This window comes from Setaria viridis, chromosome 5 (genome assembly GCF_005286985.2).
Source record: "Setaria viridis chromosome 5, Setaria_viridis_v4.0, whole genome shotgun sequence".
Taxonomy (NCBI): Eukaryota; Viridiplantae; Streptophyta; class Magnoliopsida; order Poales; family Poaceae; genus Setaria; species Setaria viridis.
Window position 1 is genome coordinate 35,596,535 of NC_048267.2, and position 25,544 is coordinate 35,622,078.

At 45.2% G+C, this 25,544-nt stretch overlaps 3 protein-coding genes and 1 long non-coding RNA gene across 9 annotated transcripts; 2 read left to right on the forward strand and 2 right to left on the reverse strand.

Moving 5' to 3' along the window:
• The first annotated feature begins 18 nt into the window (after positions 1 to 18).
• On the forward strand, positions 19 to 4,307 carry LOC117857629 (clathrin interactor EPSIN 1). The gene is given in 12 exon segments (XM_034740395.2): positions 19 to 547; positions 671 to 722; positions 858 to 937; positions 1,028 to 1,106; positions 1,211 to 1,294; positions 1,379 to 1,524; positions 1,603 to 1,869; positions 2,008 to 2,144; positions 2,392 to 2,591; positions 2,936 to 3,422; positions 3,425 to 3,508; positions 3,837 to 4,307. Coding segments are annotated over 12 exon segments (1,869 nt in total). The 5' UTR covers positions 19 to 506; the 3' UTR covers positions 4,049 to 4,307.
• A 368-nt stretch (positions 4,308 to 4,675) lies between these two features.
• On the reverse strand, positions 4,676 to 11,961 carry LOC117857627 (ATP-dependent 6-phosphofructokinase 6). 2 transcript variants are annotated; one of them, XM_034740391.2, is made up of 15 exons: positions 11,299 to 11,961; positions 10,031 to 10,077; positions 9,885 to 9,924; positions 9,731 to 9,793; positions 9,508 to 9,645; positions 8,960 to 9,118; positions 8,818 to 8,871; positions 8,483 to 8,551; positions 8,245 to 8,374; positions 8,081 to 8,121; positions 7,698 to 7,922; positions 7,060 to 7,105; positions 6,815 to 6,966; positions 6,087 to 6,276; positions 4,676 to 5,628 (listed from the first exon to the last, which is right to left on the reverse strand). In XM_034740391.2, exons 1-15 carry the CDS (start codon positions 11,620 to 11,622, stop codon positions 4,943 to 4,945), a joined length of 2,364 nt encoding a protein of 787 aa, XP_034596282.1. In that variant the 5' UTR covers positions 11,623 to 11,961; the 3' UTR covers positions 4,676 to 4,942. The 2 variants fall into 2 exon arrangements, with proteins under 2 accessions (XP_034596282.1, XP_034596281.1); XM_034740390.2 differs by having other exon boundaries at positions 4,676 to 5,631.
• On the forward strand, positions 6,273 to 6,944 carry LOC140222737 (uncharacterized). Its single transcript, XR_011898194.1, has 2 exons — positions 6,273 to 6,488; positions 6,581 to 6,944. It is a non-coding gene; the product is annotated as an uncharacterized lncRNA (long non-coding RNA).
• Positions 11,962 to 14,113: 2,152 nt separating the features above from the next.
• Positions 14,114 to 19,225, reverse strand: LOC117857631 (mitochondrial-processing peptidase subunit alpha). 5 transcript variants are annotated; one of them, XM_034740402.2, is made up of 13 exons: positions 19,027 to 19,225; positions 17,999 to 18,208; positions 17,602 to 17,898; positions 17,359 to 17,526; positions 17,111 to 17,278; positions 16,942 to 17,022; positions 16,738 to 16,804; positions 16,552 to 16,649; positions 15,722 to 15,773; positions 15,560 to 15,630; positions 15,444 to 15,465; positions 14,630 to 14,742; positions 14,114 to 14,530 (listed from the first exon to the last, which is right to left on the reverse strand). In XM_034740402.2, the coding sequence occupies exons 1-10, from the start codon at positions 19,066 to 19,068 to the stop codon at positions 15,608 to 15,610; spliced, it is 1,206 nt and encodes a 401-aa protein (XP_034596293.1). In that variant the 5' UTR covers positions 19,069 to 19,225; the 3' UTR covers positions 14,114 to 14,530; positions 14,630 to 14,742; positions 15,444 to 15,465; positions 15,560 to 15,607. The 5 variants fall into 5 exon arrangements, with proteins under 5 accessions (XP_034596293.1, XP_034596292.1, XP_034596294.1 ...); XM_034740401.2 differs by having other exon boundaries at positions 15,416 to 15,465; XM_034740403.2 differs by having other exon boundaries at positions 15,416 to 15,465; positions 15,722 to 15,821; positions 19,027 to 19,224.
• Between the last annotated feature and the right edge of the window lie 6,319 nt (positions 19,226 to 25,544).

Consider the following 25,544-nt stretch of genomic DNA (forward strand, 5'->3'; position numbering starts at 1 on the left):
ACCTTTTTTTTTTTTTTGAGATTGGACCAATGGTCAACTTTGCAACATAATTGCAAGAAGCTATTTAGCTATGTTTTTTTTGTATAAACAGCTAATCCAACAAAGTAGTCACGTCAGACATGAAACAAGCCCATGGCCCAATATGAAAGTAGAGTCCGAAGTCCAAGTCCAACTTTGACGAGGAGCCGCCGAGGCGAGTGCTCTGCCTGGAGGACACGTGGCAGGCCGTGCCGCCCAGTCCTCCTATGAGACTGCGTGCGCGCGCTACCGTTCCGGACTTCCGGTCTGCGGCGCCACCGTTTCCTTCATTCTTTTCCTGGTTCGCGACGCTTCGGCCGCCCGTCGTCTGTTTCGCGCACGGGCCTCTCGTCTCGAGAAAGAGAGAAAAAGGAGAATCGTTCGCGTATGGTCTCTCTCTCTCTACGGAAACCTAGAGGACGAACAGATAAGCAGCTGGAGTCGAGCCCGCGATCGTGATCTTTCCTGGTCCAGTCGCCATCGCCACAATGGATTTCATGAAGGTGCTCGATCAGACCGTCCGGGAGATGTAAGAGCCGCGTTTCTTCCGATTCCTTTTCTCTGTTTTTTTTTTGCGAATAGAAAATTCTCTCTTCTGATGAAGGGATTTTGGTTAAACAACCTTTTCATTTTCCCCTTCCCTTTTATGAAGAAAGAGGGAGGTGAACCTCAAGGTGCTCAAGGTGCCGGAAATCGAGCAGAAGGTTGGGGTTTTTCTTCTCCGGATTCTGGCCTTAAGACTCAAATTCCGACACCCAGATGTCTGGTGTATCGATGTTTTGAATTTTTTTCCCCGATTTGTTTGGGATGTGGTCACGAGGGTTTCTTCTTAACTGCAGGTTCTCGATGCCACAAGCGATGAGCCGTGGGGTCCTCACGGTTCCGACTTGGCGGACATTGCCCGGGCCACCAAAAGATAGTGGGTGCCGATTGCCGAAGCTGAATTTTCACCCCCACCTCACCTGTTCTTTGAATTTTGTGTATGATTCTATTGCCATTTTGGCTGCAGTAGTGAATGTGCAATGATCATGAATGTGTTGTGGAAACGGCTAGGGGACAGCGGTGCGAATTGGCGTCATGTGTATAAGGTGATGATATGGGTTTTTTTGGAAATGTTGACATGGAGTTGCTTGTTCGTGAGTACGTTGTTTGGATTGTTTCTTCATAACTGGTTTTTTACTGTCATTTTCAGGCATTTGCTGTGATCGAGTATCTTCTGGCTAATGGCACTGAACGTGCTGTCGATGACATCATTGATAACAACTCACAAATTGCAGTATGTGTCATCAGCTTGCATTAATGGAGATTTTCACTGTTTATGACACGTGCTGATCTGATGTTTGTTTTTTTTTCTGGGAAGAAATTTGTAAGTTTCGAGTATGTAGAGCCTAATGGAAAAGATGTTGGGCTCAATGTGCGAAAGAAGGCAGAAAATGTTCTAGCTATTATGGATGACAGGGAGAAGCTTCAACAAGTCAGGGAAAAGGCTGCTGCTACAAGGGATAAGTGAGTTACTCACGTCTGACTTACTGATGCAGCATAGTTCTTGCAGAATTCTCATCTTGATATGGACCATATGTGTAGGTACTTTGGTTTGTCATCAACTGGAGTAACATACAAGTCAAGTGCAGCATCATTTGGTAATGGCAGCTACTCATCTGGCAGTCGCTATGGGGTCACACAGAGTTCAAAGGAAGCTGACGCATCCAGGGATAGCTACAGAGGCAAGGAATGGAGCTACAGCAGTAAAGAAACAATTTCAGATTTTAGAAGCACTAGGCAAATGTCGATAGGAAACATGAGCAGTACAACTAACTATAAGCCAGGAAAGGGAGAAGGGCATCACAGGAGGTACCTCTTTGATTACTAGCTGTATTGATGTTTTTTTTATCTACTTCTTGACCAATAACTTGAAGAGCATCATAAATTCAGTATCCCCTCTCAAGTGATCATTTCCTTGATAGTTCTTGTCATTGTGATATGCTGTAGAAATCAAGATTCCTCAACATCACACCTGAAATCATCATCAAATCTTCGATCCTCATCCACATCTGGGGGCACAAGTTCACAGAAAGTGGACAATGAAGATAACGACGACTTCAACCCACGAGGATCTTCCATATCTGGTATGTATTCCTCTGCAGTGTCTACAACATTCTGGTGTGGTTGTAGTATACTAGAATTAGATTAGTGCAGTTCCAGTGTGGGTAATTGTTGTTTTGCTATGTGTGTTCTGATGCAGGCGTCATATTGCTTCTGGTTATCAGAATAGGGACATACGACACAAAGAATTTTCTACAAATTTATTTGAGTCGAACATTTCCATCGTATTCTTGTTGAACATTTTACTTATGTCCCTTTGAAATGCATCAGGAACAACTAATGCAAGCTATAATCACGTGGATCTCTTTGGGCAAAGTTTAATGGATGACCTTGTTGACACAACTGCATCTACTTCAAGTACAGTGCCAAATGTTGGAGCTGCTTCTTTGCCAGAAGTTGATTTATTTGCCAATACAGATTTCCAGTCTGCTAATGCTCCATTAGAATCAACAACTGGCTCTCATGCTCAGGTTTACCCTGCCTGTCCTAGTGTCTAGTGATATCTTTTTAGTAATTCACTTCAATTTATGTCTCTAATGGTTATATATGATGTATCATACATAAATATGATACATATCTGTTCATGGTAAAAGAATATAATAGTTCAGAAGGATAGTACTTTATGGGACAGTGGCACATCAATGGATTTCACAACATTGCATCGGCAAATGAGGAATTTATCCTAATTTATATGATTACATTGTTGACACTTGCATACTTGATTAACGAAACAGTTGGTACAATTACAATTCCATTGCTTCTCATATTATCATCAATTTCCTTACTCATTGCTTCTTTCCAGATGTCATCGCAGGACAATATTGATCTATTTGCGGGCAGATCATCATTTGCTGGTTCTGTTAATTCAGATACGGAGTTCTCAGTACGCGATACCCCTAATAAATCCTTAGAACTTAATCTGCCTTCCCTTACACAATCTTCTGCCTCTGCTTTTGATCCATTCCAACCATCCTTCGTGGCATCATTCCCTTCAGACACTGAGTTCTCAGTGCGTGACACCCCAAGTAAATCCAAAAACCCCACACATCATCATTCCAGCGCTGCAGATTTTGATCCTTTTGCTGCAATTCCAGTGAAGACTCTTGATGGATCTGACTCCTTCAGTGCATTCTTTTCAAATACAGATTCAGGTCAAACTAAAACGGAAGGTGTCAAAAGTTGTGATCATAGTCCTTTAGAGGAGCTTAATTTTGGTGCCTTCACTTCACACACAGAACCGCCTAGAGCAAGTGCCACTAAACCCATGAGTAAGTCCCCCACAAAGCTGAATCAAAACCAGATATGAAGAAAGGGGCTTTCCAGGTCAAATCTGGCATATGGGCTGATTCTTTGAGTCGTGGACTAATCGATTTGAATATAACTGCCTGTAAGTATCTCTACATTGTTGTTTGATCTTTTTTTTTTGTGCATGCTCCACTTTCCTGGATCAGATATATGATGAGTTGTAGTCCCAGTTCTGCACATGAAAAGTTGCAAGTTCTCTATTAGCAGGAATGAAAATTTCCAAACGTACTTCAAGTCTGTAATTTTTTGTGTTTTTAATACATAAAGATGCCTGGTAGAATTATGCACTAATCAGCTCAGAAAACAACAGAAGGCTAGATTACACTAAGTACATAAGACTGCAGGAGCAAGGAGTTCAGCAAGTTTATGAGTGTTCTTATAGCTTATCAGTGTTTAACCATTATATGCAGCAAAAGAGGTCGATCTTTCAGATGTCGGGGTTGTTGGGCAATTGAGCAATGGATCTGAGGGTAAGGGCCTAGCTGTTCCATGGTTCACGGGGTCAGGGACGACAGTGAGCACCGGCTCAGGTCTGCAAAGCAGGTCTGTTTTTCCATCATCCGCAGGATCCACGGGTGGAAGTGGTAATTTCCAGCAGCAGCAGTTTGGAACCTTCACGTGATCCTTATTCAGGATATTCGTTATCCATGGTTCTTGAAGAGTTGCAATATCTGATTTCCTGGATCATTTATACAGTACTGCTCCTGAGTCCTAACATCTCGCCAATCAGGTGCTTCGGAGATGACCAGTACCAGTATTGCAAAATAGCTGTCATCTTCGCCCTTGATGTGTTATACTTTTGTATCTATTATATTAGTTCATCCAAAGTAAATTTGTATGTACACACTGTGAATAAAGCCTTAGTTTTTTTTCTGATAGAAGGCCTCGTTTTTTTGGTATATCAGTTCTCAATAATGCAAGCAGCAATCCTGTAATTTGCCTCATCTATTGTACAGTGCACACCCGAAATTAGCTGACTTTCAACCTTTTCAGTATAATAACACTAGGGATAATGCAGGATATATGAATTGTAATGAAATGATAAATCCCTTGATACCAGTTTGAGTACTGGCATTTCGCACTGGCTACCGATGAAAATGATGACATTCCGTTTTTAAGGTAATATCCAGAGTGATAATTTGTGGAATCTCACTATTTCTTACTTCTACACTAGGGTTCAAATGGCTACATATGGGCAAACCTACTCCTTTCGTTTCAGAACATTTCTGGAAAGTTTTTCCTGACGGTGTTGGAGAAAATGAAAAGGAATTTGTCTTCCAAGAGGATACGGACCATCCTCATACGACAAACTAGCACCAAAGTTGTGTTCGTGACTTGAAGCTGTTGATAAATTATTACATGAAAAAGCCAACCAATGAATCCAAGCTCATGCTGCATCACAATACTTGGAGGGGGAAAAAAATCAAAGTACACCACCACTGTGCATAATTACAAGTTTGCCGCCCGCAAGACGTGCACGGCAAAAACTAGCGCACCACCACTTTGATGATCAAGATCACTTCCAGAACCTCTTCCTTATCTCCTTGCCTTTCTCCTTGTGCTCCGCCGCGCCCTCTTCCCCCGCCTTGCGTCCCTCCGGAGAAGCCGTGTCGTCCGCGACACCCCCGGGCTTGCCCGCCTTCTTGTCCCGCGAGAAGGACCGGAACGCGAGCAGCCTCGACTTGGAGGCGGCCACGTCCCGCTTCACGCTCGCGCCCGCCGCTTGCCTCGGCTTCTCCCCGTGCAGTGGGCTTCCTCCGCGGCCGTCGGCGCTCTGCGTGTCGGAGGACCCCTCCGAGTCTTGCGCCGGCGGCGACGGTGGCATCGTGCAGCCTGGTCGGGGCATTACGTTGTCGACGTCCGGCTCCGTCTCGCCCACCTGCGCCCTACGCTCTCCGGTTTGCAGCGCCGGCGCCACGTCGCGCTCTGGCGTCGCCGCGGGCCACGAGGCGTTTGTTCCGGGCGTGGGCTTCTCCTCCGCCAGGGTTACGGTTGCAGCTGCACCGTCGGGCGCCTGCGCCATTTCTGCTTCTTGGTTTGGCTGATCCGGCTGATCTGCCGCGGCTGCGCCGGTGTCGTCGTCCGCATTGTCGGAGTCAGGTGCCCTCGCGTCGTCGACGTCCGGTGCTGCAGATGGTGGCATAGGATCTGCGTTCGCTGGCTGTGTCGACGCCGGAGGTGGCGCGTCGACGGCGTCGGTGTCTTCTTCCCATGCAAAAAACGTAGGGACGTCAGGGGAGGAAGATGGGAAACCTGGGCTGGTTTGGTGTTGCACGGGAAATAGCACTGAGCAGCGGAAAGTAGCCTCCCGTGATATCGCTGCGCCAACGACACGATCATATAGGAAGGAAGTTCTAGCAGAAGAGCTGCTGCTCACACGTGATTATTTGGTTTGGCCAGAACACTGCCATCCAACAAGGTAGCTTTCAAATTGCAGAGCTCTACATGTTGTCTGATGCAAGTACACAAAATATAGAGCTTTTATTACGTGAATGAACTACCAAGAACGTGTTCGGGGAGTGTACTCCGTTCCGTGGAATGGGAACGGTGCAGATTAAACAAAACTCACTGAATTTGCAGTTTTGGCCTATTGGCCTCAGCCAAATTGCACTAGGTACTGTACAAAACTACGAAACCGTCAAAATCGTACTATTTCTCACCATTTGCCAACACTGATGCAGGTTGCTTCTTCGCGTTCTCTCCGTTCTTCCTGCTGTTGGCTGCCTTATCGGCTTCTCTGGCGGCGTTGATGTCCTTCTGGCTCAGGAAGCTCGGCTGGTTGGTTGAAGACAGCAGCCTCGCCCACATCCTGTCGGTTATCCTCACCTTGTTCCTCGTCGATGTTACCCTCTGTTGTCAGGATAAAATTTGAAGTAATGTTAAAAGGTGCAAAGGTAAAATCATGAAATTCCTCAGAAGTTTCATTCCTTCTAGAAGACAAATCCCATCTCTAGTGAAAGCAAAGCTACAGGAGAAATTTTAGTTGAGCTTCAATGCCCACTTAGGTGCTTTGCAAAATTTCAGACCAAATGCAGTGCAATGCAATTGCTACTGGAGTACTGGTAAGTGGTGAGGTGTACGCTCCTTATGTGCTCCTTTTATGAAACACAAGGCTTGTTTAGAATTATACTGAGTTGAACTCATTTCTTTTTAGCATGCAGCAAGCAAGATTGTGCCAAGCGAGCGAAATGTTTGGGCATCTTAGCATGATCCACCATGACAGCTGTCTCTGCCAAAAAGAAACTAAATAAGAAATTCAACGGCCCAGAGGATATACTGGTGGCCCTGAACCTATGTGCTTATTTCCTAAAACTTGCATCCAACTGGCAGGAAGGGCATACTAATACCATCTATGTTTACGAAAGGATAGAGCGAAAGTTATACTCACATGAAATGGTATGTAAGCATGCCTGCCATTGACCATTCCAACTGTAAAGCTGTATCCTGCCATTGCACCATGAATGGCACTATGTGCGAGCAGTGTGCAATAGACGTTGTCCGATGCATTGCTTGGAATAGCACGGATCATGTAAGTTGGATCTGCATTAGAAAGGAAAAAATGTTCTTGCCATATTCCTGGACATGTTGTAAGTACAAACTAACACCGCATAGGAGTAAACACGAGAAAATTACCTATGTATTTAATAGTCATTTCCATCTTCTTGCTCTTGCAATAATCCTACAAAGTAGCAATGCAACAATAAATAATTGCTCGGAGAAACCTTCGAGCAACACCATGCAAACACTAATCACTAAGACACCAAAAAGAAATCATGACGTTGTCGAGCTTCTAAGCTATACATACCCTTGAGTATAAAGTATATATAATCATAATTTACATCCAACTACTCAGCGCATGGAATATTTAAGTAATTTAACTGCACATCTTATGCTGATGCATGCAGCTAGTTAAGTAACAATGCTCCAAACCTCCACCCTCCACCTAGGCTTATATATATTATTTAACTGGCTATTATCACAAGAAAGCGTAGATTTTGCAAATGAGGGAATATGGCAGAATACAAGTTCACACAATATTTTTTTCCTTGGATGTTGAAACATATCCCGGGTATCATTATATATTGCATATGGTAGACTTGTTCCAAACCCAAGAGAATACGTCACAACCATGTGTACATTGTTGTAGTTTTAGTGGAAATTAAAAAGATGTGGACAAAGTGTATGTTAAACTGTCATTTCAAGCAATGATAGTTATAAAAATGGGAATCAAAATGGATTATAGAGAGCAAAAATGACTAACAGAAATGTACCTTAATCTTGTGAGTCAACCAGAGACCAACATCAAGAAGCAGCTTATTTCCGGAAGCATCTTGCTGATCTGCAGCAGGTATACTTTGAGCAATAAGATCCTGCCCTGCTCCCTCAGCCACCACAATAACCATGTGGTTGTTCTCCTTCAACCTCCTATCTATATACTCGAATAGTCCACCCTCCCCTTCCAAATAGAAAGGTGACTCAGGAATCAAGCAGCAGTCCTACATAAGATGGACATGAATAATTAGTTCCATCTACAAAAACGACAAATGATGTGTCAGCATTCAAAAGGGTAACAGGGCCAAATTCGTAAAACAGGACACTTGAATAAACTTCAGAATGATTGGAATAGTTTAGGTAATAGAAACCATTAACTCACCACATCTCTGCTTGCAAGAGTTGCATACATAGCAATAAACCCTGCATTACCGAGGAAGTATAAGAGTAAGGACAGCACAATGAAAATAGTAAAGTGAAAGAAAACAGGAATCCATTATGCTATGACAGAGGGTGAACATTCAGTTCATAGGCCGGAAAACTAACCACTATAGCGACCCATAAGCTTCACTAACCCAATCCCATTTTCAGCACTTGAAGCTTCCACATGAGCTGCATTAATGGCACGCTGTGCCTCCTCTACAGCAGTATCAAAACCAAATGACTTGTCTATAACCTAACAATAGATGTATACAAACAATCAGCATGATCCAAGTCTCTGCATTACAATCATTCAAATCAAGATGTTTGCAGCAAAAGCTTCTTTGCAAGCACCAAAAATTACCGCTATATCATTATCGATTGTCTTGGGAATACCAGCTACAGCTACTTGTAGACCACGCTTCCGAATTTCCTGTGGTAATTTTTAAAATATAACATAATAAGAAAAAAATAACTTCTGGATTAAAATCCTTCACAATATTTTGTCTATAGAAACATCTGATGATACGTATGCATATACTTGGAGGACATTCAACACTACCGCATGAGGTCCCTACTGCTTGAGCGCACTTGAACTGATGGTACAGAAGTTCTATGCACAAATGAAACAGTTCAACTATATATGAAGTTCTGAACCACGCGTGGTAGTCTGGCAGATATACTCATGACAGTCGTTACCTTGTATATCTCATATGCACCCTTCTGAGTTCCATCTCCTCCAATAATGTACACCTAGATGTGGTACAGAAGGATATTTACTCAACCTCCAAAATAAGGAGGATTATACGAAAAGCACTAATCAGCAACAGGAAGCACGTACCTGATTAATTCCACGATCTTGAATGTTGTCGACAATCTTTTTGGTATCATGACCACCACGAGATGTTCCAAGAACCGTACCACCTCGTTTGTGGATATCATTCACACTCTTTGGTATCATGGAAAGATAATTGCTCGAATAGAAACCCTTGTATCCATTCTGGAAAATTGCTTACAGCATGTTACATGATAACAGAAAATTTCATGCATAGACTACAGAAAGATAAAACATTTATCTATGATTCACTGCAATCAAGATGTGTACATTATCATGGCAACCACTAGCTGGCAAAAAGTTTGTAACAGTTGGAAAATGTGAATCAAAAATATTGTGCACCTGCAACTATTCCAGTACAATGCAATATAAAATGATATATTTACTGAGTTTGAATTTGCAAAATTCCAATTGATTTATTGCAAGAGTCCAAGGCCAAATATCAAGACTTGCCACAAAGACAGAAAGAAAGGACAAGTTAAAAACTGTGTGGAACGAATAGTGCCGCATTATATTGTCCAGAATCGACATAGGTAGTCCGGAACGACTCAAACCTGTATTCCGAAAACATCGTTAACGTTGTACATGTGGGACAAACCACAGACCAACTCTCTGATGACAGTATTGAGCCCAGGGCAAAGGCCTCCACAGGTTACAATGCAAGCTTTCACTTCTTCTGACTCGAAATACACCTGAGGTTTGAATATGTATGTTAATATATGTAAATAATGCATTGCTCGCAAAAGGTATACTAGGTGCGTGTAGAAGCCATCATACTCTCTGACGAGGTCCAGCACGACGGAAGTGGACTCCTCGTGGACTGTTCTTCTGAACGACCACCTGTGGTAGCATAAAGAACAAGTCATTTTTCCGTCACCACTCAAACAAATAACATGGACACATGGAACCAACAAATCCAATATTATTTTACCTTTTCAGGTACTGTATCATCTGCATTGACAAAATACTGCCTGGTGAATGTGTGAACAGAAAATTCAGTTTAACATATTGCACAACGAGGAAGATTAGAGGTTATCGGGAAGAAATAGAAAAGTCAAAGAGAAAGAAAATCCTCACTTGACAGTTGAGTACGCCGGATGATCTTGCAAAGGATTAGGAAAAGTCTGCCAGAAAATTCAAACAGGGAAACTATTAGCTTAATGCTTGTGATATCACCTTGAAAACGAGGTCATTTTAACTTAAAATTAGCTTAGCTCACCCAGGTGAAACAGAGGTCCTCCTCACACGAATTTCTAAGCCATTGGATCTAAAATCGGCGGCTCAGATCCCTTCTCTCCCTCCTTATCTCCCCCCCCCCACACACACCCTCTTCCTCCTCCTCCCCCCACCCTCTTCTTCTTCCTCCCCCACCCCTCCGCCGCCCGCCGCCCAAGCCCTCCCCCACCCCTCCGGCGCGGGCAGGCTAGGGTCCGCCGGAGCTCCGCGCCGGCCGCCTCCTGCCCCTCCCGCCGCCGCCTCCTCCCACCGCCACCGTCACCATCGACGCCCCCACCCCGGCACCACCCAACCGCCATCCTCCGCCGCCCGGTCGGCGGCGCCCCCGCCGCCGCGCCTCGCCACCCCCCGCGCCCGCCACCTCCACCAGGTCAGCCTGCCGCCGCCAGCCCTCCCTCTAAGGCCGGCGGTGAGCAGCCCCACCCCGGCAACCCCCGAACCCCTAACCCTGAACTCTAACCTCACCGGAATCTCGCCAGAGTTGGAGAAGAAAGGGGATGGGGTGAAGAAAAATTTGGGTGAGGAGGGGCTCTATTTCACTCGGTGAGATTTAGCTTTCCCTTAAAATTAAACAGAATGTCCTGTGAATGGACACGTCGATGATTTACAACAGCAATGACAGGGTGTCAACTAATACAAGTAATTCCTTCCAGAAGCATGTAAACAAGACATCTAAGAAACGTCACATACGAACAGTCACAGACGCAAGGGGCGCATAAGATCCACGACAGCCTCAATTCTGATAGGAATCGACAAGTAATATTGCATTTCTATTAGATCACATCCAGCTAAACGAGCTGTATGCACGCTGGCAAGAGTCGCAAAAGCGCCAAGCATCCGAAAATGCCTCCTCGACCGACCAATTCCCCATATATTTCCAAATAAAACCGCCGGGTAGCAAACAAAACTTCACCTAATAACTTTTAAAATGGCACCAAAGCTACTCGAACTGAGATCCTCGAGCCCAAAACGATCCCATCACACGCATCGTTGCGATTCATAGCAGCAATTTTTTTTTTTGAAAACATCATAGTAGCAATTTTCACCCAGGAACAACAGATCAGGCAACGGAGCAAGCAGAGAGACGGGAGGGAGGCTGCGGCGCTCACGGGGAGGTCGGGTAGGTAGTCGGTGAGGTGCGGGACGTCATCGAGCACGTATCCATAGTCGCCCTCCTCGAGCTTGACGAAGGCGGCGTCGTCGTCATGGAGGTCCAAGGCCGAGGCGTTGCGGAGCGCGCGGAGGTTCGGGTACGAGTCGCGGGAGATCCGGACGCACGTCGCCGAGAACGGCAGCGCCGCCTTCCCGGGCGCGGGCTCCTGGTACGGCCGCTGCGCCGGGGAGTCGTGGTCCGCCTCCACCGCTACTCCCAGCCCGGCCTCCGCCGCCGCCGCCTCCTCCTCCTTGGGCAGAATGATGTGGGACGACGCCATTGGAGCACTCCGCCCGACTCCCTAGAAGCTTTTTGATCGAGCTCCCCCTGCTCGGCTTTGGGTGTGTGGGTCTCCCGCTGCGGTTAAAAAATGGTTTCCTCTCACCGGAAGCCGACGGGAGAAGAAGCGCGGGTTTAAATAGTCGGCGAGGGGCGAAGAGGAGCGAAGCGCGGAGAAGGGGAAAGGGGAGAAGGGTCCGGAGCTCTGGAGGGAAGGGTGGTTTCTGCTGTCCACGATGGCGGGGGGTGACGGTGACGGTGACGCCGCCGGTGTTGCTGATGATAGATGGCCGATGGCATAGCCGCACAGGTGGTGGTGGTGATTGATTCTGTTAATTCCTTCTTGCGAGGATTGTTTGTGGTTGACTTCATGACTTGTTTGGGATTTTGTAGAGGTTGTAGCCTGTGAATAGATGAACAGAATGATAAGGTTGCTAACTTAAGCGAATTCTCCTTCGGGGTTGACATTTGCTGGTTGTGATATTTATAGGAGGTCTGACTAGAGAATGCATATTTTTGTCATTTCTTTTGAGAGGTAAAGAAACAGATTAGATAAGAGAAAGCAACACCATGTTCCTGTTCCCTTCATGGATTTTTTTTCGAGCTGGATACGCAAGTTAAATGAAAGATCTTGTCCATTTGAACAGAAAAGGAAAAGAGTAATTCACCAAACACATGCGAGCAGCGAGCAGAGCGCGAGGTGAAAACGAATGTAGTTACACAGAGGAAGTCAGGAAGCCGTCGGTAAGTACTCTGTTCGACGAGAAAGTCTAAGCTCATCTAGGGTCAAAACTTTTACCTCTAGTTGGACCATTCTCAGTGGAGAGTTGCATTACGCTATTTTCAAAAGTGTCACATCATCTTCAAAGATTTAAGTTGATGAATGAAATAGCCACTCACAATACACAATTTCGTATCACGATTTCATAGGCTACTCATAGTATTTAATTGTTATATGGTGTTGAAATCAAATATGCCATATGAATATGTAGCCACTTGTAATTGTAACTAAATTAAGTAATGGCATACTAGCCATGGTCACACATGATCAACAAAAAAGTTATGGAGATGAAATAAATTGTTCTTAATGGAGTTTCAACATAATTCCTCTTTCTCTCTTCATAAATTTTATGCCATGCCACCATTTTTATCTACGTGGCATATTATTTAATGGGTTTAAAACCTTCATGAAACTTGAAATGAGAATGGCTTACTAATATCTAAAAATTAGTATACCTTGATAACATGAGATCAGTATTAGAAGCTTCCTTGTGAATATATTTTTATAATATACAACTTTCCTTATTTAAAGTAGTATATCTTTTTAGAATTGATAGTAAAAGTGTTATCTGATAGATTATATAGTACTTAGATTTTCAATCAGAGAGTATCTAAGATATGCTTTTCTTTAAAAAAGTGTACCCATATCTTCGATCCGAGAGTATGTAAGGTATATTTTTCTTTTAAAAAAAGTGTATCTAAGGTGGCAATGTGGCAGTGCATTGAACTGAGCCGAAGTAGGCATATGACTTACTACGACCTACTAGGAGTCTAGGACACTGGCACATGTAACAAGGAGCCCCCCAGCACCAAAGCTCTCATATCGGTTGTACGGGCAAGTAGGCAAGGGCATACTAGGCAGCTGCCGACTGGGGCACCAGACGGACAGGCGGCGCTGGAGTTCACGAGCGGGCGCGTGCATTGGGCGGTTGGCTCTCCGCTCTTGCGCATCTCGGCACATGACCTGATGACACCGCGCTCGCTCCCCTCTTGCCTTTCCGAAAGCTTCCGGCTGTAGTACGTGATTTTCCTTTTCAAACATTGTAGTGCGTGATTTCTCGAAATGGACGGTGAGCACACTGCACTGCACCGTGCACAAGTATGTCGCTGCCGGGAGTAAACAATTTCCAGGTGCGGCAGAGAGCCGAGCAGCAGCAGCCAGCTGCAAAGCAGCCAGCCGAACGAGCTGGTGCAGCCAACGGAGGATTTTTTTTTCCCTCCGTTGAACTCAGTTCCCCTATCCATCCGGTATCCCCTCGGTACGTGTAGACGAGAAAGTCCATTTCACGCGCTCACGTAAAAAGCAGGGATTCGTCTGCACTCTAGAACTGAAAAAGGTGTATGGTTCACAGTTTCTGGAATCGGGAATTTGAGGTGGAAGGAGACGTGCTCGGCATCCTTTCAGGACCATGGTAATGAGAGCGACACGGGGCCCGGGGCATTCTTCTGGACCATGGCAATGCGACTATGAGTGCTGTTATCGGAACCATACCCAAGTATCGTCGCCCATAGATAGCTGCAAATGCGCCTACCCTGACGAATCCTCAGGCGAAACGAGCGTCACAGTCGCTGCCACCTGTTTTGTTCTTAGCAACTGTCCGAAGACTCAGCACCCAGCGTCACATTCAGGCTGAGCATCAGCACTGTACGGATCAAATGCAAAGAAACAGATCAGTCACTGAGGAACTTCTTCAGAACCTAAGAGACCAAGGTTCAAAAGGCGAAAAAAAAAGGCAGCCATCAGTTATCAGGTCAACAAAACGTCAAAATGACTCCAAAGTTTTACGGACTATACAAATTCAGCGGAGACAGCTTGGCTATGCTCGTTCCTCAGTATAGGAAAAGCAAACAAACATGATCCCTACAGCAAGGAGATCAGAGCTGTCACGGCTTTTCTTTTCCCCCTAATCTCTAGCATTAGCAGAAAAAAAGAATATGAGATGGCACTGTCATCACCATTGCCATTGGCTACTATTTTGCTTATAGATGTCCAAGAGAAGTTAGCGTAGAACAGAAGAGTTACACATCTGCACCTTGCAAGTCATGAGGCACAGCTGATCAGCCATATAGGCTTCCTCACTTTGAGTGAAACTTCCGGCTGACTGACTCATAGCTAGGTACATGAACAACTGCAAGGAAGACATTCAAGCAAATCACAACTCCACAGGTACAACAATCTTTCCGAGAAAGGGGGAAGGGAGAAAAGCGATGTGGGTGTTACAACGTACCATCGCCCATCGATGCCATTGTAAGGGGTGAAGAAATGATCTTCTTGGCGGTTGAAGAAATGTCATCCAAAGTGATTTCTTCAAGATATTTCAAGAAACTCTCAATAGGTTTGCTGCAATACCAACATAGGCAAATCGCATTCACAACCATGGAAAGAGAGAAAGGAGAAGCAAACATGGATCCCACCTGAACCATTGAGTCAAACAAGCAGCACAGTCCCAATGTAGCTCAACTCAACTAGACTTATCTTAAAACCCAAGGCCTAAGTCCACAAGAATAACCCTACCCAACCCATTTTAGTTCTACTGCCAAGTGCCAACCCTGGACTTGGTTCACCAGGCCTCTTCATACACAGAGACAGACATGAAAGTTCCTTGCTTAACTGTTCATGTACAGACTACAGAGCCCATGGACAAAGCCCAGTCCTGCACCATTAAAGATGCAACTGAACCTGAACAACCCAAGATCAGCGCTCCAGATGAATTTCCATTTCAGCCAGGGCCTAATCCACACACCACAGGTTACCAAGCAAGCCTGTTTGGTTTTTTTTTTATAGGAGCATGTTTGGGTATTGTTTATAGGAACAGTCACAAATTCTGAAAGCCTAAAGTCAAAAAGGGTCCAATACGATTTCCATAGCATTATTGCCAGGTTTGGTCAATGGGGCTGATACGATTTTCCACATTGTAAACTATACTAATAGTCTAATACATGGCTAGTGTGTGTGGAAGTTTAAGAATGGGATGCAATTAATCACTGATTGATCAATGCTCGTATAATTATACCTTTCCCCAAAAGTCAAAATCTGCTTACCAAGTTCCTCAGATGCTAGAGCCTGCAATGAAGAAACGAAAATGGTAATGCTTTCATACAAAACAAAAGATAAGTACAAAGGATCCAACTAGGGTCTAGGGGTTATGAATGCGCACTCTTGACTCCAAGATCATCAATACTGCAGACTTGGTCGCATGTTTAGCTCAATCAAGCTCTTCTTGTGTAACTAGGTAAAAATACAGCAATGAGAAAATATCATCAATACGGCTAATCTACACAAAGATCCACCATAAATCTCAAGATGTCAAACAAGAAACCTTTTCCAGGAGTAGCAACTTCAAGGAGTTCTCCCGCTACCAAATCCACAACCTTTGACACAAAATCAGGGCTCCGATTGAATTATTGCAAGTCACCAGGCTATGTCAGATTCAATTGTATAACAAGGAGTAAGTTCACAACGACATAACGTACAGGAGACAACAATAAAGGCTACCATTTATTTGATAATACAATGATAGAAAAAAGAGCATGCTGAATCTCTGCAAGTATGTAGACAATCTTGACATGTTCTTTACATAACATCTTCCAAGCCAAGGTAGAGATAATGGGGAAGGCCAGAGGGGGAAATGGTGAACACAATTTTGGACAAAATACAGAGATGTGGGATGGGTCACAAAATCAACTTGTTTGATAAATATAGGGCAGTTGAGATGTCTCTTCGGCATTTACTCTGAATAGAGAATCCAGTCGGATGGTATCTGACACAAGGTCACAATCCTGTTGGATGTATCCTGGGAAATTATTGGCCACCTCTCTACCATTTGTTATTGCAATCAAGAACATGGAACATTCCCATGGTGCTTTGGTTTACTTCTGCCCTCTATAATGGCCAGAAAAACCACTAGCTACTAGCCTACTAGAACTTATTCACACATTCACCTAGTCTTTCACATGCTTTCTTTGCTTAAGACTGAATAAAGCTAAGTCAAAAAGTGAACGTGCACACACATCAACTAAGCACAAAGGTCAAATGTTACACAATAAACATATTGGAAACTAAAGAGTGCAGGATATTTCCAAGACAGACAAGAGAAGCGTCAAGTGCTATCTTCCTGGGTTTCATGAGAACACAATATAAGAGGCTTACAGTTATTGCTTGAATGCCAAAAAGACCAGAACGATCATAGATACTGTTGAACGCGGAGAAGAACTCGATCTGTTGGTAGTTGGTTAGGATCCGAAGATCTGTGCGTTAAACATTGTGTTTAAATACTAAATAACTTCAAAAGTTATTGACTCGTTAACAGGGATGAAAAACTGCAAAGATACATACATAGTCGGGAATAAATTCCATTCCCAAGACCGCCAGAAGAGCAAAAACATCCTCCACCCATGAGCATCTGCAAAAAAATTCTCAGAACTTAACATCTAGTACAAGTGTGCCAACCACTAATAAATGTCTAAACTATAGAGTGTCTCCAAGAAAAAGAAAATCCAATATGGAGCTCCAAGAAACCTGAATGTTTGTCAATAGTACCTTAAGGATCGTCGCAATGATAGCTGTTTTCTCCTCATAAAACCCACCTGGCACTTCAAAAGCGAGAGCTACATGTGTTTTCTGTTCCAAAAAAATAAGCTATGAGTACAGAAATAAACCAAATGCATCATGTATAACCCGTAAGCACCAGGTAGCAACAAGAACTCACTGCAGAGTCTGCTTGACAACGATAATCTCCACCTACATAGACCGATTTTGGGTCTTCCGGAGGCTTCACACCAGGGAGGTCTGACAGAAGTGGCTCAGCAATTGATACTAACTCATCATGTTCAACTCCTGTTGCCACAAGGACCATCCTTGGAGCAATATAGTTTTCCTGGATCCCTCAACATATGCAATGGTCAAAGCAAAACCTCCATAACAGTAATACTTTGAATGAAAATTGGTGAGCCTTACATAAATGAATTTCTCGAGGATACTACTGTCCAACCTATGTACGGCTGATACTGGAGCCACCAGAGGCTTTGCCAGTGCCCTAGAATAGCCAGCTGAATGGAGTGCCTCTAAAAGTAAGTACTGGGGATTATCAGAAACTTCAGCTATGTCGGCTTGCATCTTCTGCAGCTGTAGCAGCAACAAGACATCATTAACACCCTGTCAAGGAAAGCATGAAGTGGTTTCCTTCAAATAACAAAATACCTGCTCTTTAACCTCCCAATCAAAAAATGCTGGGTTCCTCACACTATCAATGAGCACTTCAACCATCTCAGGTACATAAGCCTTGAATGCATCATAGGTATAGCACATTTGCTCACGAGAGGCTGACATATAAACATTCCCTCCAATGGCATCTACTTCACGAACTAGCCGTAAATGACTCCTATTTGTGGTGCTCTTGAAGGCCATTAGATCCAACAGATGTGTTGCTCCAGACGACTCAGGTGTTTCATATATAGAACCACAGTTAATGTACAGTCCCACTGATGCAGCTGGGCTCTGCAGTAAAATCCTAACAGAAGTTACTTTCTCGCAGATGGAGGCGAAGACATATATGAATGAAACATCTAAAACGATGCAGTGTTGTTCAAGTAAATACCGGTGATGTTTCGGACGCAATTTTGATGCCGTTTGGAAGACTGGTGATTTTTATCTTAGCTGGCTCTACATAGTCTGGAAGTGGTGGAGGAAGGGTAATGCCACGGAGAGGCACATCGAGAGGAGGAAGCTGGCTCGACTTCCCCCCAAATGAACCTCCTGAAGACTGCTTAATAACACTTGTACTAGCAAACCTACTAGAACCATGTCTCTGCGAATACATAAGCAAAAAATATGTCCACAGTAATGATGAAAAATGAAACAAAGCAGATTTGTGTGTCGGCAGACACACCGGGTAACATCAGCCGAAAGCTATGGCAAATGCAGAACACCTTGCATGTAAAAAATAAAAGAAACTCATGTGCACAGAATACTAGATTAACTGCTTCAAATGATGACCAAATTTACAGCAAAGGAGAAAAGAAAAAGGGTGGTGATTAACTTGTATATCCTCTTTGAGCGTTAGATTACAGTGTATTAGTTACATGCAAACTACAGTTGCTTAAAACATCTATTAATACAACTTGTAAAAAAAAATTTGGCACTAGGAATATCATTATAGAGCTGATTTCCAATTCGGTTACTGAGAGCCCTCATCATCTAAACATTCGTGCAACACTAGCCAAGGAAATGCTCTAACACAACCTTAACGCCAAAACTTGGGAAAACAGATACACGAAACAAGCTGTCGCCATGCATCTAACATAACCTGAAGCATCAACGGCAACGATGGAACCAAAATCACATCCCGCTTACTGATAATTGGCGTGCACCAGCAGTGTTCTCTGAACCGAATTCGGTATGAAATCACTGGATATCGTAAGGCGATGAACATCTCTAATTCCCTAGCTATTTCACGAAAAAAGGATACAACTTTCTTCTCCAGTCGAGTGGCAAACCGAACAACATCAAGCACCGTACTCTCCCGCCCGGCCGCCCCCATTTCACGGGATCAAAGCTAGACGGCTAGAACAAGCAAACTAAAACACATATATCGGCCGCACGCAGCATCCCTCCGTCGGGCGGTACCTTGAGAGAAGCGACGAGGTGGCTCCCGGTCACGCGGTACATGGCTGCGGCGGCCCCGTGGCACAGCCGCACGGGAGGCCGCGAGCGTGATCGAGGGACGGACGCCCGGGCGGATTCCTAGATTGTGGGGAAGCCGCCGCCCGCCGGGGAGGTGGCAGCGCCGCAGCGGGAGCAGCGCGGTGAGGTCTTGTGCAGCGCACGTGTCGACTCGAGGAGAGAAGGCGTGCGGCCCGGTGGTCGAGCTCGGTTTTGGGCCGTGGCTGGCCTTGGCCCACTTGTTAAGCAAAATAGCCCATTTATTTTTATTCTCTTCGCAAGTTTTGGGAGCTAGCCGTGGAGCTTTGCATGAGTCATGAGATAAAAGCTAGAAGGAAAATTGCACCTCCATATGACCACATCCGTTACTTTCAGTAAAATTCATTTTTTGTGTCTAGTGGCATGTGCTTTAGTTTATTCTTTGCGATGGAATATCCTTCGTTTTATCCTTTCTCTTTTTTTTAAAGAGAGATATATTGGTTACTTAAAAAATGTTTACAATCTCGAGCAGTGTTCGTCTAAACGGCCGTTTAAACGGCGTCTAAACAGTGAACCGGAGGCCAACTATTTTGTTCAAGCTGTGAACGGTCCATTAAACAGAAACGGGTTTAAACGGTCAAAAAGGGATTAAACAGGCTAAACAGTCAGAATGGAATTAAACGCTATTATACAGGCTAAACGGCCGTTTACACGATCAATTCCACTTAAATTATTACTTCCATAAATATATATACTTAAGTTTTTTCTAAGATAAATATTTATATTTGGTTTGTTGAATGCATGAATATATGTACTTGGTCTTTTATATGCATAAATATATATACTTTTTAAAATACTCGATCTTTTATGAGCATGATTATGTATAATTTAGTGATAAAGTGCAAAACTGTTTAGACCATTCAATTCCATCTAGACACCATTTAAACCGTCTAAACACTAAATAAAGAGTGATCGACTGTTTACCGTTTAGCGTTTAGAATAACACTGATCGTGAGCAACTAAAGGCTCAACATAGACCGGGTATCGATCACGCCATACTGCACTATGACACAACCTTTTTGCTAGTTATGCTAATTCGTGGGCTACCACATTCTACTCTCTTTAGAAGCTCATCGATGGGAGTCTTTCCACCTCTTTCCTCGCTTCCCTAATGATAAAAGTCGATGGGAATCTCTGTGCCTCTGGGTTAGATAGAAACTTAGGGCGTGTTTGTTTCCACCCTCCTAAAGTTTTAGCTTCTAAAAGATTTTAGGCAGTTTTTAGGCACCTCCTAAAGTATTGTTCCACCTCCTAAAAGTGACTAAAGGCAATGAATGAAGTGGTAAAATGACCAAGATGCACCTCTCCCCCACCAAACCGCTACCCCTGTTCCCCTCCACGACGTTCCCCGAGCTGAGCAGAGCCCGTCCGCCAGCCAAATCCCCGGCCTCCGCTCCACCATCTTCAAATCGCCGCCTCCCACGGCTTCCTGACCCCCTCCTCTTCCCCCTCGACCACTCCTTGTCTGCCGCCGTAGCTCCTGGCGCCGGGAATGTCAGATCCCGCGGCCGCCATTACCGCCGGCCCAAGCTCGTGCCTGTGTGCGTGGGTGTGTTGAGGGTGCTGGGCGGCAGGAGTTGGGCGGCGGGAGATGGGCGGCCGTGGCGGCCCTACGCGCGGCTGCTGGCCGCCGAGGCGCGGGACGCGGTGGCCGCGGCGGCGACGCGCCACCCGGCGGCGCCCTGCGTGCCGCTCACCACGAGCGTCGCGGCAGCAGCGGGCGGCGGGAGATGGGCGGCGGGCGGCGGGAGTCGGGCGGGAGAGAGAGAGGGTAAGGCGGGGTCTGGCGTGCGGTGGGGGTGGGTGCGGGGTAGGAGCGGTCCAGAACCGATTTTAGTTGATTTTAGGAGGGGGGTGAGGGCCTAAAAGATTTGGACCTTCTAAAAGATTTTAGTCACTATTTAGGAGAAGTGTTTTGTACTTTAGGCAGTTTTTAGTCACTTTTTAGGAGGTAAGAGTTTAGAGGGTGGAAACGCCCTTAGATTGCTGACAGACAGTTGGACTTAAGGATGGATGGATCGGGAGTCCATTCTGCTGCTAAGGCAATGCCCTCCTTACAAAGAAAGGATATGCTTAGTTTATGACGTCTGATTTTAGTTCTACAACTGGTGGGTTTCACTCTCGTTGCTCGTGGCTCACGTTTTCTTTCTCTTTTGTTTTTTGAATAAAGATGGATCACGTTTGCTTGAGCGTTGATCGAGCAGGCTTACCCCTGTCCAATCAGTCTCCGTGGAGTACACGCGGGAGGGAAAAAGTTGCGGGATGGAGAATCGGAGAGAGAACGAGATGCGATAGGCAATATCCATTGATTCCATTCGCTGGAGCGTAGTAGCTCGGAAACAGGTGCTTTTGTGTTTTGCTGTATATTCCAAAGAAATAAATGACAAGTGCCATCGCAATATCACATACTGTACGTCCATATTGTGGAAAATGCCACCTCGAAACACGCGACGTTATGGCCATCGCCCTCATCCTCAGCTACCACTACCCGTCCGTTACTTGCGTACGCGGCGAAATGGCATTTTTCAATCTTCGCGTCGGGCCAGCCCCATCTCTGTTTGTCTTTGGCATTTTCTGGGGTTTTTTTTGCGAGGCATTTTCTGTATTCTGTTTTTTAGCAATAAAAAGGGGGTTTGTACAAGGAAAAGGAAAAATAAAAGACTGAAAGAAAAAGATATTACAAATTAGATAGCCAGATATCTATGCTTCTTTGCCCTGTGTATAACCATTGCAAATTATTTCTTGAAGATGTGTCTACATCCTTGCACCGAAGGTGCTTGATTGTCAAAGATCAGGTTATTCATTGATGTCCAGATGTTCCACGTCATAATGATAATTATTTTCATGAAGAATGGCTGCCCAATCTGATCCTTAAGAGACTGCAAATTATCATACCCCGAAATGTTGTCCTAAGATGCACAGATTTATTTGGTCCCAACATAGTTTGGCGAAGGGGCACCATAAGAAGAGATGCAGAACCATTTCCAAAGTATCATCCCGGCAAAGGACACGATTGTAGCTTTGTAATTCCATATTTTTTCTTTGCAAAATATCTCTTGTGTTGAGCTGATCTTTCAACATAAGTCAAAAGAAAACCAATTGCTTTGTTTGATAACAGCTATTCCACAACCAGTTATACACCTGATGAATGTTGGAATGTCCTTTCATAAATTTGTAGGCTTTGCTTGAGCAGAAAATTCCTGTTCCCCAAATATAAGTCCAGGAATCATGATTTTCCTGTTGTTGAAAGGCTGCCAGATTGCCTTGTAGTTGCAGGAATTGCTCATAAGCTTCGGATGCGAGTGGCAGGTGAAATAGTGAGTTAAGCTGTGCAGTCCTAGCTGCCTTTCTTAGGTTCCGTTTGATACCAGCGGTTAAACTTTAGCCCCTGTCACATCGGATGTTAGATACTAATTAAGAGTATTAAATATAAGGTAATTATAAAACTAATTGCACAGATGGAGGCTAATTTGCGGGACGAATCTTTTAAGCCTAATTAGTCCATGATTTGATGATGTGTTGCTACAGTAACTATTTGCTAATGATGGATTAATTAGGTTTAATAGATTTGTCTCGCGAATTAGCCCAGGGCTTCTGCAATTAGTTTTATAATTAGCTCATGTTTAGTTCTTTTAATTAGCATCCGAACATTCGATGTGACAAGAGCTAAACTTTAGCCTGAGGATCCAAACACGCCCTTAAGCTGATGCTTTTATTTTTGGCAAAAGAGAATAACTCTGAAAAACCTGATGCTTTTATTTTTGGCAAAAGAGAATAATAACTCTGGAAAACTGATGCTGGAGACCAATCCTCCCCATAAAGTCATTCCGCAAGTAAACTCATCTGCCATTCCGAGGGTTTGGGATGGCCGTACCTTTGTAGAGGTTTAAGATTTTCTCTTGCCTGTTGCCACCGCCCTCGGCTACTCCCATTCTTTTTTGTTTGAAGCGAAATTGTTTGTTGCCGACGTTTTATATGGCACCACACCCTGATTTTCTTTCTCCTGTTCTTTTTTTTTTTTGCGAGAAGGGATAACATCATATTAAAGTAATCGAAAATGCTATAAGCTGTGCGTCCGGACGTGAGTCCCCTCGTCGAACGGCTACGTGGTTCAGTCTGGTTCAAGCGTTCTCTTCCACCAAATACTTCCAAACACGGTTTCACGGAAGTCTCCCCTGCCTTATCCACCCACCCCTATCCCTTCACCCACCGCTCCTTTCAGCCAACAAATCTCTCTCTCCTTCATCTTTCTCTCTAAAGCTCTGCTCCGCCAGGAAGTGGGCTTGGCCGTCAGGGAGCTGCTCCGCTGGGAAGGCCGGGTGTGGGCCGCCGCTCCCCCAAGGCTAGGGGCGAGCCGCGCCGGCCAACGGAGGAGCTACCGCATCAGGGGACGACCCCGACGCTGCCGACCCCTTCCTCGTCCGCCGCGCTTTGTCGCTGCCCACCCCGACCACGGCGGCCTCCCCGTCATCGTCGGCGGTCGTGCCCACCCAGACCGTCGCCCCTTCTCCTACCCCGCCTCGGCCTCCGCCACCGTAGCCTCCCAGACCGCCACCTCTTCTCCTACCCCACCTCGACCTCCGCCTCCACAGCCGCTCAGGCCGCCACTCGAGTGTTGGGGGCTAGGGGCAAGCCGCACCAGCCACAGGAGGAGCTGCTCCGCGGGTAAGGGCGCCGTCCACCCGCTGTCATCCTCCTCATCCATCGTTTCCTAACACCGGATTCCGCTATGCAGTGCTCCTCCCACCAGGTTTTGCTGCATGTTGCAAGCGTATGTTTCATGTGTTTCAGACGTTTCAAATGAATATTGCAAGTGTTTTATATGGATGTTGCAAAAGTAGATCCAGATGTTGCATATGTTCCATGTGTTTCAGATGTATGTGGCAAAAGTAGATCCATATGTTGCAGTGGCTATACACGTATGGGCAAACGTCTGTTCCAAATGTTTTATCTATTTTTCATACATATATTGCAAGTGTTTTATCTATGTGTTGCATATGTTTCACACATATGTTACAAATGTTTCATCAAGATGTCGCATATATTTTGCCGACCCGGAAAGGAAGGCTACCCAAAGAGAAGCACAACAGCCCCATCCCATCAAAGGAACAGAGCACAAACCTCCTCCTTGACTCTCCACCCGAATTGGTGCCGTCATCGCCACTGTCGCCGGAGAAGAGAAGAGGAAACAAAATCCACCCGAAAGAAGCGCCTGAGATTATGCCGAAACCGCTACCATCGCCTTCGCTTCCGCCGGGGAACCCAAAGCCGCAAGACATCGCCGTCGGCGACATTTGCGGAAACCCTAGCCTACTAGAAAACAACCTAAAAACTAGTAGCTATACTACGTCGGTCGCCGATCCGCCCGTTCCCCACCCACTCCGGCGCCAGGAGGGTCGCTGGATGGAAGGGGATTAGTTGGATCGACGCTAAAAGCATCGCCGCCCTCCTGCCGCCTTTGGAGGTGTTTGGATCTTTAGTCCGGACTAAAATTCATGTCACATCAAATATTAGAAGGCTAATTAGAGGGACTAAGCATGAGCTAATTACAAAACTAATTACACATATGGAGGCTAATTCGCGAGACAAATCTATTAAGCCTAATTAATCAATCATTAGCACATATTTACTGTAGCATCATATTGTCAAATCATGAACTAATTGGGCTTAATAGATTCCTCTCGCAAATTAGCCTCCATCTGTGCAATTGGTTTTATAATTAGTTTATATTTAATACTCCTAATTAGTATCTCAACATTCGACGTGACATGAATTTTAGGAGCTCCTAAAGAATCAAACATCCCTAAAGTTTCTCAGTGACCGTGGAAATGGAACGGGAAGGTGGTAGCTTTTCTTTCTCTTTTTTCTCGAGGACACCAAACTAGCTTCTCGTAGTTTTGCCACCACGTGTATAAAATATGAATATAAAATTACACCAAACCATCACACCAAATTAAACTGCCGTGGTTGGATACCCGGACTAAACTTTAGGTCCTGTTTGGCATGACTTTAGAGCTGAACTTTAGCAACTTCAGCAAAAATTCCAGCCGAACACCCCAGCTCCAAAACTTCATGGAGCTGCCAACTCCATGGAGCTGTAGTGCAAATGGAGGTGGACTACTGGAGCACCACTTTTGCTGCTCCAAAACCACCTCTTTTGAACCTCCTCGTGGAGTTGGTGGGTAATTACCCACCAATGCCACTAGTTAAAAAACGATTTGCTTCTATTCCTCCCGAGACAACCCTCCGCCGCGCCAGCGCCGCCCATCGCCTCGCCTCCTGCGCAACCCCTCCCTCACGGCGCCGGCCGCCGTGGCCCCTCCCTCCCCGTTGGGCATGCCGCCATGGCCTCCAATCTACGGGCTCCCAGCGCCGCGCGCTCCTCCTCCGTAGGAACCCACCAGTCGTGAAGCGCGCCGCCACAAGGAGCCTGCGCTGGCTAT